The sequence below is a fragment of the Penicillium bovifimosum genome (genome assembly GCF_028826915.1).
Source record: "Penicillium bovifimosum strain IBT 22155 chromosome Unknown utg000008l_segment0_segment0, whole genome shotgun sequence".
Taxonomy (NCBI): Eukaryota; Fungi; Ascomycota; class Eurotiomycetes; order Eurotiales; family Aspergillaceae; genus Penicillium; species Penicillium bovifimosum.
In genome coordinates, this window is record NW_026622717.1 from 1,589,279 (window position 1) to 1,604,492 (window position 15,214).

General features: G+C 50.8%; 5 protein-coding genes across 5 annotated transcripts; 2 read left to right on the forward strand and 3 right to left on the reverse strand.

Annotated features, from left to right (window-relative positions):
- Positions 1-1,605: 1,605 nt before the first annotated feature.
- Positions 1,606-3,032, forward strand: N7515_010284 (PAK-box/P21-Rho-binding; the record flags this gene model as incomplete). Its single annotated transcript, XM_056671027.1, has 3 exons — positions 1,606-1,855; positions 2,311-2,618; positions 2,676-3,032. The coding sequence occupies 3 exons, from the start codon at positions 1,606-1,608 to the stop codon at positions 3,030-3,032; spliced, it is 915 nt and encodes a 304-aa protein (XP_056517400.1).
- A 947-nt stretch (positions 3,033-3,979) lies between these two features.
- On the reverse strand, positions 3,980-4,857 carry N7515_010285 (Chloroperoxidase; the record flags this gene model as incomplete). The annotated part of the gene is made up of 3 exons (XM_056671028.1): positions 3,980-4,086; positions 4,151-4,696; positions 4,755-4,857. 3 exons carry the CDS (start codon positions 4,855-4,857, stop codon positions 3,980-3,982), a joined length of 756 nt encoding a protein of 251 aa, XP_056517401.1.
- A 1,943-nt stretch (positions 4,858-6,800) lies between these two features.
- On the forward strand, positions 6,801-8,396 carry N7515_010286 (uncharacterized protein; the record flags this gene model as incomplete). The annotated part of the gene is made up of 1 exon (XM_056671029.1): positions 6,801-8,396. The coding sequence occupies one exon, from the start codon at positions 6,801-6,803 to the stop codon at positions 8,394-8,396; it is 1,596 nt and encodes a 531-aa protein (XP_056517402.1).
- Positions 8,397-8,978: 582 nt separating this feature from the next.
- Positions 8,979-10,002, reverse strand: N7515_010287 (uncharacterized protein; the record flags this gene model as incomplete). Its single annotated transcript, XM_056671030.1, has 2 exons — positions 8,979-9,450; positions 9,572-10,002. 2 exons carry the CDS (start codon positions 10,000-10,002, stop codon positions 8,979-8,981), a joined length of 903 nt encoding a protein of 300 aa, XP_056517403.1.
- A 3,088-nt stretch (positions 10,003-13,090) lies between these two features.
- sclB (uncharacterized protein) lies at positions 13,091-14,724 on the reverse strand (the record flags this gene model as incomplete). The annotated part of the gene is made up of 3 exons (XM_056671031.1): positions 13,091-14,123; positions 14,170-14,207; positions 14,260-14,724. The coding sequence occupies 3 exons, from the start codon at positions 14,722-14,724 to the stop codon at positions 13,091-13,093; spliced, it is 1,536 nt and encodes a 511-aa protein (XP_056517404.1).
- Between the last annotated feature and the right edge of the window lie 490 nt (positions 14,725-15,214).

Genomic DNA, 15,214 nt, shown 5'->3' on the forward strand with positions numbered 1-15,214 from the left:
CACCATAATGTGCAAGGCAAAGCTTATCAGCTACCCACCTACAGGGTAATTATCCCGTCTTGATGGATGGTAGTCGGACGAGGAGGTTTGGGATATGCTCGCAATAGTGTTGAAGAATGAATCGCAACACCTGACGAATTACAAGCCGAAGACTTACAAGGAAGCCTAGTGAACGGTTTTTCCTGTTGATAACGAAGAGCCGGCCAAGGTGATCGGAAAGACACTCAAGTACGCTGCCAAGGCGTAATGCGAATACTTTGTTGGAACCAGTGATTGACCGCAACTTACGCCAGATGGATGGGAAATAGGTTGATATGATAGGTTTTGGCTTCGTTTGTCGTTTGCATTTCGCTTCAATTACTGTCATAACCCGATGACTTCGTTTTGAGTACCTATAACCAATACGGCGGCAAAGCAGAATATAATTTACTTCCGGTAAAGCCTCCACCAGGCAGCTAATATGCCCGAACTGTGTATATAAATCAGTTGTCCAGGTACCAACGAGTAATTATACGAGCCATTGGCCCCTGCAGCATGTACCTAGAATGTTGTTTGATGCGTTCACCATGGATATGATGTCGTCGTCAAGTGTGACGTGCAGCCGAGCCTCACAGAACAATGTGCCACAACCCTGCAATGCGCTCGCCTTAAGCGGTCCGTTCATATCCAAGATAGGAAGCGCGTATGTTGTTCCAAGGCTGTCATATTCAGTGCTCCACATGGTTGCTCTTGCGGTTTGCTGGTCTCGTATTTTTCACGTGCTTAGTCGTGCCCTCCATCCCTCTCACTATATATTCCCCATTCTCAATCCCTCCATCCCCCATCAACCTTCATCCCCCGCCCAATCAATATACCCGCCACAACGAGGTTCCTAATTGATCTGAGGAGCGGAATCGATTGATGAGGCGCCTCATGAAGTCCGAGTACCAAATCAAGGGCTTCAAGCGAGTACTTCCCTCGGCTGCCTCGAGGGGGCCTCAACCCCTCGTCTCTCTGGTAAGGATCCCGCCATCCTTTTTCCATCCCATCCCAATTGACCCCTTTCATCTCATTCCACCTCTTTTCAGATGACGAAAGCTGATACTGACGACTGCAGACGATGCGGACACTGAGGAGCCATCTTTACCTTTCCGACGAGCCACGAGGAACGGATTCTCCCCTTCGAGGTCCAACGTCTTGCCCATGAGCACCGTTGGTTCCCGGTCGCATCGATGGCGTAGCCATAATCTCGCGAGACTCGGTCATAGTTCGAGAATGCTGTTATGAGACACCAAGGTGGTGCTATTGGGCCTCGGTAGGAACTGGGTTCCCATTGAAACTCCGCCGAGCATCCAGCAAACTTCACAAGGACCCCCTAGCTTCGGTTCGCACATTTTTCGGAGTCACCAAAGCACCACATCATTGAAACGCACCCACTCCGCTCCTGTTTATCCCCGTTCTTCCCCCGGTAGTAGTCGCGAGCATAATCGGTCGCGATTCAACGCACAATTTCAAGGTCCTTCGTCGTCATCGCTGGAGCAGAGCAGTGACGGTCCATCGCCTTCCAACGAAGAATCAAGTGGCTTTCTCCAACTTCTCCTCCCGATCTCGCACGAAACCCGGGGCATGCTCATTGCGTTGGATGAGAACAGTGCCGAGTCCGATCCTCACTCGCCCCAAAGGCCCGAGCTCCGCTCTCATCACGCCAGGCCCGACAAACGCGGACGCCACTCATTCCGCCAGCTTCACCCCATTAACGCAACGGATGGATCCTTCGCGCATCGTGAGACCGAAAGGCCTCCAAATGGCACAGAAAGGTATTCTGACGAGGTCTTCCTGATTTGTTACGATTCCTTCCCTGGTGCGCATATCATCGGTCCGTTCGTCTCGTCGCTGGAAATGGTTCGAATTTACCAAGTGGACATAGGGGGTTACACTGTCCGCTGTCCTGGTTGATGGCTGCGCGAACAGCCCACACAGTGTTGCGGAGATGGTTGATTGGACAAAGCTGTGAACATCTTTCCTCACTAAATGCAGTCCCTCCTTCACGTTGCCATCCTATGTCCGTCTGTCTCATCGGTGTGCAATGGTTCGTACTTACCATGTGCCACAGACGGACGACATTGTCCTGGTTGATGGCTGAGCGATAGCTCGGATAATGCTGCGAGGCTGCACACTAGGCCTCAACCCACGTCGGTGATGGGAGTCGTCACGGCTCCTACCGTTGACTGCTCTGTCGTCTTCGCATAGTGCCTCGGGCTCGGTAGTTCATGGCACATTGGGGTTGGTCATGTCCTGGCAAAGCATCGAGATCTTTCATGGTCCGAAAAGTCGAATCCATGCCTAGCATGCCAAGTCTTGCGGATCGTCCTACCCCAGACTCGAATCCAGCTGGCCAGCATACTGTGGCTACGGGTAATGCAAGTGGCTCCGAGGAGAATGAACGCCCAGCACACGACAACTTTACCATCATGCTTAAGTGGCACTTCGTGTTGAATTTTAACGTTGAGGGCGTCCAGTCAGTCATCCACGAATGTCATCCTGATATGGTCGTTGACTCGGACCCATGGAAAGAGGTACTCCGCAAAGCAAGCCACACCATGAGAAGCTGGAAAGTAGCCAGCCTTAAGGCTATGAAAGTAAGTTAAGTAGAGTACCTAACCAAGGAGAGTTGATACTAACGGTTCTTGATATAGGCCCAGATTGGATCTCAAATGCTTTCATCCAACTGTGAAAATCCCGAGTCCCTAGTTAACCTGACCGATGCAGAGACTCTGACGCATTACTTCTATCGGACATTTAACGAAGAGGCTTTCTACACTTGTTTCAGATGGACATATGAGATCATCGATCTCAAGAACTCTCCGGAGGTAGGACGCAACTACCTTCGGAATATCTGGGCCAATCTAGCCGCCTCCACTTCCCTCCCTGACAACCCTCGCCCGAGTCGGGGGCTGCATCAATTCAGCCTTCTACGAAGTCACACTCAGAATGTGTCATTGTCATTACCGAGTCCATGCTTCGACAGGGTTCATTTGGGAGCAGGCCCGTGATGATTCTCACGGCGATCCCGTGCTGCCATTTAATCCTGTCTCATCGGTGGAAGTGATGGGCTACCATACTGGTGAGACGACGGGTGTGAGTCTGCTGCCTTACCGTCGACTGCTTAGGCAATTTGGGGATAGTCTCGTGCTCGGCTGGTGGTGGAGTGTCTAGACCCAACAAATCTGTGGCATCAACATATGCCAAGGGCTTGGTAGCAAGTCAGGCACGTTACAGTCATTCGCATCTATTGCGGATGATGTTGACTCTGGTCTGGATAGATCAGGAGAAGACACCCCTCCCAGATGCAAATCGCTGGAGAAAGATCTGCATGGATTCGAGTGGGCGAATGAGGAGAAAGAAAGAGAGAGACAGCAGGCAAACTAGCTGGGCTCTATTTAAATGTGATGCCTCAGGCACCGTGGCATCCAACAACTCCCGGATGGAAAGGGTATATCTATTGGAGCTACTGCTTGAAATGGCCACATCTGATCCAGTCGAAGAGAATAGGCATTTTTCGACCAAGGTCGGAGTGCTTCTCGGCACATTGGAGAAGATGGACAGGCCGGAATTTTCTTGAACACTGGTGTGAATGGGCCCGAATCAATGAGTGGGGATCGTGTTGTACGGCAGCAGCTCTAGCTCTTCGAGGAGGTCAGCCTTTTAGTGATACTCCTTGAGCACATATCCTGCTGTAGGATAGCTGAGAAAATTGATAGACTTTGGGGCTCTTTCATTCCCTCCTTGTAGACTCCTAGTAGGCGTAGGCGGTTCTCGGGATGAAAACCTGGGCAGGTTTGGTAGGTAGTTATTACTGACCAATGACTACCCATAGCAGATAAACAGTCCTATTGGGGTATCTAGTGGCTCAACCATAGCTCAGACTCCTGGGACCAACTGACTCGAAACCAGTCACACCCTCATAAGCACAGCTAACCACTAGTCTCCCCTCCTACATCTAGACCTTAACAGCGACTACCTTCTGTGTCATGTCTTCGACATCCTTAAAGAGAAGCGGAACTTCGGGCTTTCTGTATCCCTCACGGTAGGGAATACGTTCCTCTTCTATAAGACAGTCAGCATACAGCCCCAAATGACTCATCAAACCGAGAAAGAGAATGCAACATACCAAAGAAAGGCTTCACCCAAGCCTTCGGCGCAGCACCAACCTTGTAATCCCACATTGTCAACAAGTAAAGCGCCGTGGTACCAGGGCTGCCGCTCATTGCATTCGCCGAATTGTTGAAGCTGGGGTTGACTCTCATAGCCTCCGCCACGCGTGCCGCGCGAGCCTTGGCCGCTACCTCGATAGTGATGTATCGGTTTTTCGCAGGACCACGGTTGTCGTTGAGACCGAGGTGCTTGGCTGTCTGCGCCCAGACATTGTGATCGAAGTGCACATCGTCGCCGAAGTAGATGTCGTTTCGTGACAACGAGCCGTCGATTTCGATTTCGTCGTGGCGGGCGAGGTCGAAGAGATTCCAGGTATTTGGATTGCCTGTCGTCGTCAAGTTGAAGTTCACTGCCAGTTCGAAAACGAAGTCCATTGAGTTGGGCTCGAAGTTGTATCCGCCGGAGATGGCGTTCTGGAATGTTTTTAAATCGATGTTCTCCCCAGAGCGAGGGAGGTAGCCGTGGTTGGCTAGGGCGTTCAGGCCTGGGCATGGAGATCGGCCTGTTGTCTGGTTAGTTGTTTCGTTGGATGTTTGAGGTTTCGGTGTCGGATCACTCACTGGCTCCTGGAAGTGGTGCGCGGTACTCATGGCCTCTGGGCTCCCAGGCATAAGAGCCAGTTGCAAGGCTCATGAGAGCTGCATTGAACAAGTTCAGCTTCATGATGCTTCGAGTTGATAGTCGTATTGTATGTTATTGTAGTTCGTTGATTCAGTGTGTGGGAACTGTGTGTGATGATGCTCTTGGAATGAAGACATTCATGGGCCCTTATATAGTTCATTTAGTTCATTGTCGTGGTGTTGTTGACTGAATCATGTCAACAAGCGTATCCATCGTCAAGGTCCAAGCCCCAAAGCGTATAGATAAGATACGCGGATACAGGTACGTAGATTTGGAATACAGAAAATACAAATCTTCATGTCGTATTCAGCCTCTCTAGTAGTTAGCGCATTGTTTAAGTTGCAGTCAGGGCCAGGGGTATGTTCGTGGAATTTTAGACTACTATCCCGGGCGGGAGTTTGCCTGCGCCGCTGTTCCAGCTCATGAAGCTCGTTGGTTTCGAAGCAACGGAAAAGATCTAGAAGGACCCGCTTGTTGTGACGGTCATGCAGTCTAACTTACATACTGCTAGGTCTGGACATGCTCACGAAGCAGCCTGCCCAGTAGCAGATATCACGCTGGCATCGTATGGCTGTGCGGGAGGTTTCTTATGAAAGTGTCACTCTCCTGCCTGTCTATCACTATAAATAGTGAATGACCGCATCTCTAGGTAGAGCCGCATGAGAGAGGCTATCCACGTGGAATGAGCAGCGGTGTCATGTAGAAATGTATCCACTATGCTCGGCCTCTTGCATGGCCAGACAATAACCCTTACTCATCCCCAAAATCTCAATCCCAAAGGGCTGCGCTGCTCAATGGAATTCTCCAGACACCCAGATTCCATCGGCCTAATTGTTAAGCCGACGAACCAAGCGTTTAAGCGGCGTAGAGCAATGATGAAAGTAGGTGTACGGAGTTTGGAGCCAATTTCCGTATCTTCGGAGTTTTCGCATGAGTCTAGATATTAACGCCGGCCAGCCAATAGGGACCTCGTTCAAGCTGTCTGAGGCTCATTCTTTGCGAGTTGCGACAGGGAATGTCTCTTGGCATGTCCACAATTGGTGAAGCTCATTTAGTTCAACCCACTCGGGACTAAGCGAATACGCACTGGCATGAAACTGCTGACAAACTGATTGTCTTGGCATTAGGTGGAAGTTGGCCCGCTGTCACTCGCGGAGCCTCTGGACAAAGGATACATTCATAATGCCTTTATTGCTGAGCGTTATATTTAGAATGAATGAAGAGTCAACGAGGGATTTGGAATGTGAGATGACCGGAGTACCCCGTACCCACCAGACAATATGCAGATTGCAGCCGCATAGATTGCCCCGCGATAAAGAAGGCATGACAGTTCCCGAGGTCGTGGGGTCGGTTCGCATGCCAAGCCAACGGGCCTTTTGGCCCCTTGAGGGGCGCAGCTCTGAGTGTTCCCGGTTCCGCCTATAAGGGAATCTTGCACGATCTTTGTAATGGGATGGTCCTCCCAAGACCTATTTGAATTAGATAGACAGAGTTGAGGCTGTAAATCCCGTTTGACCAATCAGACTCCTGCCCAGATGAGCAATTAGAGAAATTAAGGTTGATGATTCATAGACTTGGAAGTTACAGTTCCATGGTCGAGAGCTGTCTGGAGTGAATAAGCCACTTCTATCGGTCATATAGGGCTGAATGATTGGACATTCAAGGGGATTATTTGGAATCAGCATTGGACCGATCGGTTCTGGCCTTGGAGTGATGATCATCTTCATTCTTTCTTATAGCCTCCGGGAAGGCAGAAACTTAGAACATTATTTTCTCAACTTCCCCCTCTACTCTCAATCATGAATAAATCAGAAGACGGTACCTCCAACTATAAGACCCGCAGGTCTCATAGGAAGTCACGATATGGATGCGAAAAGTGCAAGTTGCGCAGAATCAAGGTATGGCATACAGCAGAAAATGAGTCGTACAGAATCTAACGGATGCAGTGCGACGAATTGAAGCCAAAATGCTCAAGGTGCAATAAAATGGGCCTGCTTTGTTCATATCCCGCAAGAAGCCCCGGCTCCGACCATGTGGAAATATCGGAGCCACAAATAGACCCCGTCCTACAATCTGAAATCCACGGCAATCTCGAAAAGGACAGTTCGGAAAGTTCCCCCTGTTCTTCTGCGGTCGCCGGAAGCCCAAGGTCATCGCCATCGTCCATTCTGTCGCATACGTATAGTCCGCATGGATACGATGGGCTCTCCGACGCATTCATGCCGTCGCAAGCACATATCCTCACACCCACTGAGTCCGCATTATTAAATCACTACCTCGAACACACAAGCAAAGACACAACGGTCGACGACGAGGAACAATACATCCTCCAAACCGGTATTCCGAACCTCGCAATAAAACATAAACTCCTCATGAAATCAGTCCTCGCTTTTTCCGCCGTCTGTAAATGCTGCGATATAATCAATCAATCCTCACCCTCCCGCGCAGACCGAAACCAGATCCTCGTTCTCCTCTCCATCGCAGATCGATACCACATGGAATCCTTGCGTGGAATCCAGGCGACTCTCCCCGGAACTAAGCAGTACGACCACATCCTTGCCAATGCCGCGATGATGGCCATGTACGGATCCAGCAGCCATCGTATCCGCATCTGGCTGACCGAAACGACTTCCTTCGACGATCCGGAATTGGCCCGCTTCGTGCCCAAAAGCTGTCAGTGGATGAGTCTGTTTCGGGCCGTGCGCGTTGCGTACACCGGTCTGCTGAATGATAGTCTCAGGACGGAGGATATGGTGCAGACAGCACCCGATACGCCGCCCATCGAGCCGCTTGCTAGTTGGGATTTTCCCATGCAGTGTCGGTGCAAGATAGCGTCGAAGGGGGAGCTGCAGGCTGGACCTCAGGGCCATGCTCTGTATCCCATTTTGGCGGCAACGGTTGTCCCTGCGCTGGAAAAGCTGAGGCTGAGGGCCGGGATCGTTGCTGGGAATGAGATTCAGGGCGGTGGTTACTTGGATGTACCAACCGCTGACTCGGGTCTGCAGGCTTGCTTTACAGCCTTGGAGCTGTTCAGTGAGGTTGTGGCGGAGACTTTCTCGCTGGAAAACATGATACCGAGTGAATATTCAAATCTTGCCAACCAGCCCGATATCGACCCGCTGGGACAGGTCCCAAAAGTCTCGCCGTGGATGCAGAGATACGCGGCCAACATCACGTCCATGGTCCCATCAAAGCTCCCACGGAGATTCATCATGGCGTTTATTCACAAGGCTCCGACGAAATATCTGAACATGGTCGGGGATATGATGGGTTTGATTCAAAGTTCAGGGTCTGACCACGGGGTAGCCCTGAACTGCATCAATCCGATGACTACGGAGCCGAGTCTAGTGCAGCAGCTAGCCGTGGACATATTCGCCCACTTCCTGGTCCTGGTTCTCTTGTTGGATAAGGTGTGGTGGATCGGTGGCATTGGAGCCTGGGAGCTGAAGCAGATTGTCTCGCTCAGGAAAGACGTGCGATGGCGGATGCCTCTCTGGGAGACCGATGAAGATTGGTGGCCGGAGAGTATGCTTGAGATCAGCCGACAATTCGACAAACATCGAGCTAAGGGTTTTCCATGATTGAGGGAAAAATGATGTTAACGTTATAATTTATCCTGTATACTTAGTTGACGATGTATGTAGCAAACGACTTCAAAGGCTTGACATTATAGTAAAAAAGCGTCAGTCTTATTTTTATTTTCTTCCTTGCATTACTGTAAACTCCAGGAGAGTGTCAATATGGTCAAGGACAAAAAATAAAAAGAAATGCACTAAGAGGGAATCGAACCCCCGGCACAACATTTCAAACGGTTACCCGGTATGGAAGTGTTATATGTTACCACTACACCATTAGTGCTGTGGATGTACTGAACATGCAATGAACGATATATCAGTGAAGTAATAATTGCTCAATATGGTAAAAGCTCAAGTGTATGGGCTATCAGGCGTGGCCACCACGGTCCACGTGCGGACAGTATTTCCTCCATTGTAGACTGTAACCTAGAAACTGCCGTATGTGAGGCCGTTCTTGGCGGCCGATTTGCCAGTGTTTTGCCACGGAATCCTGATCCAAAAAGATAAATTAAGTACTAGGTAGATATTCATCAAAAAGCAAACTTTGATTTTAATTTCCTATCAATACATATAGTGACAATGCTCACGCTACCGGAAAGACATTGGATGGCGGCAGCACGATGTAAGATCCTCAGCCGTGAAAATAATATTTCTCTCCTTCGTGTTAGGGGCGGGTGGGCGGCGCATGACGGATTCGAACTCTAGCTCAAGCGGGGCATTCTCAACATTGCTTGACGTAACGACGATCTCTCTCGCCGCTAGGTGAGGTCGTAACTGGGTTGGCGGGACTGCTTGAGATGACGCAGGGTCATCGAGCAGGGTGCGCCCCACTTCTACCTGTAGTCCACGAGTGATTCTGGCGGTGGTAGGCCTGAGGCTGTAGAGTTTCAAGACAACTCTACGCTGGGGAGATCTCTGGATATGAATGAGTAGAACCAGTTTGACTTGGTAGCCGGAATTGGAAAACCACCAGTGTGCATCGTTCCGGAGTTGCGCTTCGGATTCTGAAAGACCAGTTTCTATCACGAGCGAAGGCCAGTCGTCATCGTCAGAAGGATTGCTTGACGGAGTTAGAGACTGGTCCGCTTCTTTGTCACATAATGCTCCGTGGTACCGGGAGGCCCCGTTCATAGTATAATCGCATAGTATAATCGCTCTCAAGAATTCCCACTTCGAATAACTTCCGGATGAGTTGGGCTGAAAATGACTGCGTAACGCGCTCATGCGCTTTCGAGGGAATTATCCGAATAACCCCTCTCTGGTGCTTTTCGTCAAGTGTCAATCTGTACGGAACCTCAAGAGGATTCCGATCTCCACCTATGACCTCCTGCAAAGGCTGGGATATGTTCAACACGATGATGTACTGGTTCGTGCAAGACGGGTCGGAGTTGATTTGGCGATAGAGCTCGTTCGCAGCTTCTTGAAGGACAGGGAGGGAGGGGGCAGATAACACCACGGCACCGGGGATTTCAAACGGCAGGTGCGAATCACAGTCCGTTGCTGCCTCTACCGATGAGAGTGACTCGGGGTTACCGACAGACTTCTTCGACGATTCGGCGTCATTTGTACCAAGGGAGGAGGAGGATACTGTTAATGGGGACAGAGACAGCATGTTGGCTGAATGAGGGCGTGTGAGGAAAGGGAGATGGAGATGAGGCAGAAGAAGAGACGCAAGAGGAATATTACTGGGGGGGGGGGGAAGAAGTAGCGCTCCGCAATTGCTACGTAGTTCACTAAGGACACCCCAACTTAGTTAACTACAAGCTGTTTACCCTCGCTTGGCTCGGGCGGCTTGAAGGCGAAATCCGTAGTCAGTAAGCTAATCGATATTATTGGTTAACTAACTATAACTAACCTAGTTAATTAATTTTCACACTTGACTCCGTTGTATGGAAGCGCTGTACCTTACGGAGCTACGATCCGTTGATGCCTGATGGTTGAGATCAACATCATGCCCGAGCCATTGGACTCGGTAAACCAATTTCCGGTAACGAAGCTTAGCATCGACAATCTTCTCGACCTCCCATTCTTCGGTTTCCCCTACCGGAATAGGTGGGGGAGGGTCCAAATGCTGCCCTCGCAGTGGCTCTCTTCGCGCAGCGCTACGCAATTTTTCAGCGGCAAAGACCGGATGTACGCGAATTGAATCTGGTAATCTTAACTTGTATGCGTTTTGGCCAATCCGCTCGATGATCTCGTATGGTCCGCTGGCCTGGTTGGCTAGCTTGCGTCCCGGCTGATCGGTTCGCCAATTCTTCGTTGTCACGTAGACCCAGTCTCCGACGCCAAAGTCTTCTTCACGCCGGTGCCGATTTGCCTGTTGGCGTTGCCGTTCCTGCGCCCTGGTTGCACGTTGCTGGGTCTCCTCCCAAATCTCCTGCATGCGGCTCATGTACGCGCGCGCTTCCTGCGTCTGAGGATCAGATGAATCAGGGTCCGGTGACTCGATCTGGCGCAGGAGTATCTGGCTGCGCCAATCAATGCACTCCGGTGGCTGCCAATCAAATGATACTCGTGGCTCGTATCCTCGTTCTACGAAGAACGGTGTAACGCCTATTGTTGAACGCGGCCTCCCGACAGAGTAAGAGACTGATCAGCTTCTTTGTCGCATGATTTTCCGTGGTACCGGGAGGCCGCGTTCATAGTATAGTCTCTTGAACGAGTTCCCCTATCAAGTAACTCCTCGACGAGTTCGTTTGAAAATGACTGCCTCTTGCTTGGCTGTGTCCTTGGTCCGGCCGAGATCCCAGTTCAGCTTGATCTGGGTGGCCAGATTTGCCCAGATATCTGTCAAAAGCAGCTCATTAGAATATGAATGTTGTGAACTTGTGATAATATGATGATTAAGTAAACTTACACTTCAGGAATTTCTGGCCGTGCTTGGACGTCTTCTGCCAGTGGCAAGGACAGCGTCACGCGCTCACGAGCTTTCGAGGGTATTATCCGAATAACCCCTTGCTGGTACTGTTCGTCGAGTGTCAATCTGTAGGGAACATCAAGAGGATTTCGATCTCCACCTATGAGCTCCTGCAAAGGCTGAGATATGTTCAACACGACAATAAACTGGGTCGAGTAAGGCGAGTCGGAGTTGATTTGATGATAGACATCGTTCGCAGCTTATCGAAGGACGGAAATGGAGGGGGCAGACAACATCACAGCACCGGGGATTTAGAACGGCAGGTGCGAACCACAATCCCTCGCTGCCTCGATCGATAAGTAACTCGGGGCTACCGACAGTCCTCGACGACGATGATGATTATGATGATGATGGGGACAGGGACAGCATGTTGGCTGAATGAGGGCGTGTGAGGAAAAGGAGATGAGGCAGAAGAACAGACGACATCATTACCATGGGTCCTATCATGTGACGCAAGTCTCGCAGGTAGGAAGGTCGGCGGTGGTGTAGAATACCACCTTATGAAATATGGAAGTTACACAGTACTGTTTTCGCTATGTCTATATTGTATTCCTTACGTATTCGTACCTGTACTAAGTGATTACTACCTCAAAAAACTCGCCTAGGTAACCCAAGGGAAGTATCTAGGCAAGTATGCCCCAGTCAAGGTTGTTCGAGGTTGATTGTTCCATGTGAGGTCACGATTCACGAAGTATGTTAGTGACCTCGACAACTATCGTGGGTGGGAAATTTCTTCCGTTATTTACACTAAAAAACAAACTCCATACATCCACAGCACTAATGGTGTAGTGGTAACATATAACACTTCCATACCGGGTAACCGTTTGAAATGTTGTGCCGGGGGTTCGATTCCCTCTTAGTGCATCTCTTTTTGTTTTTCGCTTTTTTTGTTACCTACATCTACGGAGCACTTGGTAGGAACTCCTTACACACAATTGCTAACTATTCTGGTTTAAGGGGTGATTATGCTAAGCTCCATCTATGTATCTTTTTCGGCACCTGAAATGCTCTATTCCTGAACTTCCAAGGTTGCGCAATAGATAGTTATGCGTTTCGGTCTCATATACTTCATATGTACATACGCATAAATATACAGGGTAAGTCACTGCCTAGCAGTCAAATCAGGTGGACAGTGAGATTGCAAAAGCCCCAGGTAAAGAGCAGGAAATAAGAGTACCAACGCGAGACCACCATGTTCGCCGCGAAACGCCGTCCCGCCTCTAGGTACAAAAATCGCGCATCAATGTAGGGTACTTGCGAGAAGGGGAATCTGAAAAAGAAAGAATAACTAGATCGGAAAGAGATAAACGACGAACGCATGACATAGGAGACGCGGTGACAAAGGAAATCGACAAAACAGATCCATCGAGGAGCCACTGGGCAGAGATATAAGCGCGATGTGACCCGTCGAGTGAATATGATAATGCAAGCAAGCTGAAAACAATGCGGATGGGATATCCTAACGCAAACATATGAGAGGGACGGAAATTGGAAAAGAAATGGAAACGAAATCAAATGGAAATGAAAACAATGACAAACCCCGGAAATGAGAACAGCGACTTTTGATGTCCTGCATTTTGGTAACCAAATCAAAAGAGAAACATAGATTAGATGATCAGATCACTTGCTCAATGCTCGCGAGGCGCTGCAATGGCATGATTAGTACCCCGTAGACCCCGCTACAAGAGATTCAGAGGTTTATACAGTACAAGGAGGAGCTCCAGCCTCCGGTTGGTATCAGTATGAGTTTACTGATGAGAAATGGATGGCCCTGGTATCGGAATCAACCGTTCACCATATCGTCCAAAGCCATCTTGCGCCGTTTGACTGGTCTGTTGTCGTGATCTTCAGTTTCGGCGCTGAGTGGGTCAGCTCTCGTGATGGATGGTGAGCTGCCTGATGCAATCTGGATCGGGGATGGCAATTCCACTGGGCCGAGATGGCGGGGGATAGGGTCCACCGTAACGCTTGTGATGGAGGAAGAGCGGTTATGCGGGAGAGAGTAGTTGAAGGCCGGACCTGCGGATCTATGGAGGGGCTGGGGGCGGGGATCGTAGAAGGGTTCGTCTCGGCCTGGGAGAGTCCAGCTCGTCGGATAGGGGTCGCTCAGGCGATGGACATGATGCGGCGGTGGTGGCCCGGCTGTAGCTTGGTGGATTGGGGGAAGGCGGACTGGTGATTCGATGGCGTATGGGTCCCGGGGTGATAGCGGTACTCGTGGATTTGGCATGGGAGGACGATTGTGACTGCCGGGAGTCTCCGAATACGGTAGATAGGGTGTGCCGACCGGCGGCGGTTGGTGTTGCGGCGGTGATGTTGGTGGTGGTAATGCGGGTACGCCGTATGGCGGGAACCGTCGTTCCATGCCACCAGGGATGGTGTTAATTTTGAGCGCTGGATTGAAGCCGCCGGGCATGGGCATGTAGGCTGAAGAGGCGTATGGATGTGTGGAAACTGAGTGCGATGGCGGCCCAGATGAAGAGAACGGCCGTCGACTCACCCCGGGCATCGTCGGAGAGGGATCCATCGGCCGTGTCAGGGGAAAAACCGAAGCGGACCATCGATGTGGCGTCCGTGCTCCTGCTGAGCTTCCATCGCCCAGTCCATGGAGATCTGTCATGGGCCGTAGTTCTCGTGAAGAGGTGGCCCGATGCATAATTGTCCGCCGCGGGGGCATGGTCGGTTGGGCCTCCGCTGGGATGGTCGGGTTATCCAAATGCGTGGTGTAGGACCTAAGAGACGAGTCTTCTGCTTTCAACGGGGGTCGTCCTCGCTTCTTGTGTGTAACGTCCACACAGGTTGACTTTGATCTCCCTCTGCTCGTTAGTGGTAGTGCCACTCCATGGGAATTTCTAAACTTACGGCTTTGCCAGCCAGAACACATCTTCGACATGGGCGAGCTGGATCACATCCCAGGTGCTTCTTCTTGCAATTGACGCAGGCCGACGCTACATGAGCCTTTGTACGTCGAGTTGACTTTTGTGCCAGTGAGCGACCTGCTGTCGGATGAGCTGGGTCCGGTCCCGGAAGAGGATATGGCGGGACTCCTGGTAGCTGTCGTGGCGAGGCAGTGTATGGCGGTCCTTGTTCGTTATACCCCGGCCGAGGGAGTGACTCGCTGACCGGTACCTGTGATATCTCTAGGGCAGATTCAGGTACAGGTACAGCGGACCGCTCAGCCGTGACTACGGGTGAGGATGGACGTTCTCGAGACTTGGGCTCTGCAGATGGCTCCAAGGGCTCTGCTGGAGGGGATCCAGACATATATTGACGGGGCATTGGAGCCCGAGGGCTGCACCCTCGAGCATTGGGAGACCAAGATCGATTCAACGGCAGCCGCTCTGGGCCCGAGTTGAACCGGGGCTGTCCAAACTGGGAGGTAGTGAGGCTTGGGGGGTGAAGCACGAGTGATTGCATCGGGCGTTGGGTAGAAAAGGGAAAGGGCCCACGGGGCAGATGCTTCCTTTCCTTTTTTTTCTTTTTCCTTTTTCCTTTTTGGTTTCTGTTTCCCCAAACAGGTGATGAATTCACAGGCAGTGACCGCAGACTTTCGTTTCTGTCCTTTGCGGCAGCATATCTGACGAATAGAAAGCCTTGGGAAAAGGGGAAGCAAATCACCAGCGGTGTAGAAGAGAGTCGAGGAAAAGAAAGAAGGTCAATAGCCGGTCGTCATCGAGTCTCAGCCAGTCCGAGGAGTCAACGGAGCTTATAATCGGTTGAAGGAGAGATCCGCTATTGGAGGAGTCAGAAAATAGACTGCATCGATCAGCGGGAGATTTTCAGATCATGACAGCAGGGCACAGGGTTACTCATAGCCGCGTCTTCCCACCCCAGGGCGAGTTATTGCATGGCGGTCGATCATGGAGCTAGGATCAAGGTGCAGTAAAATGTCAAAGCCCCCCACCCC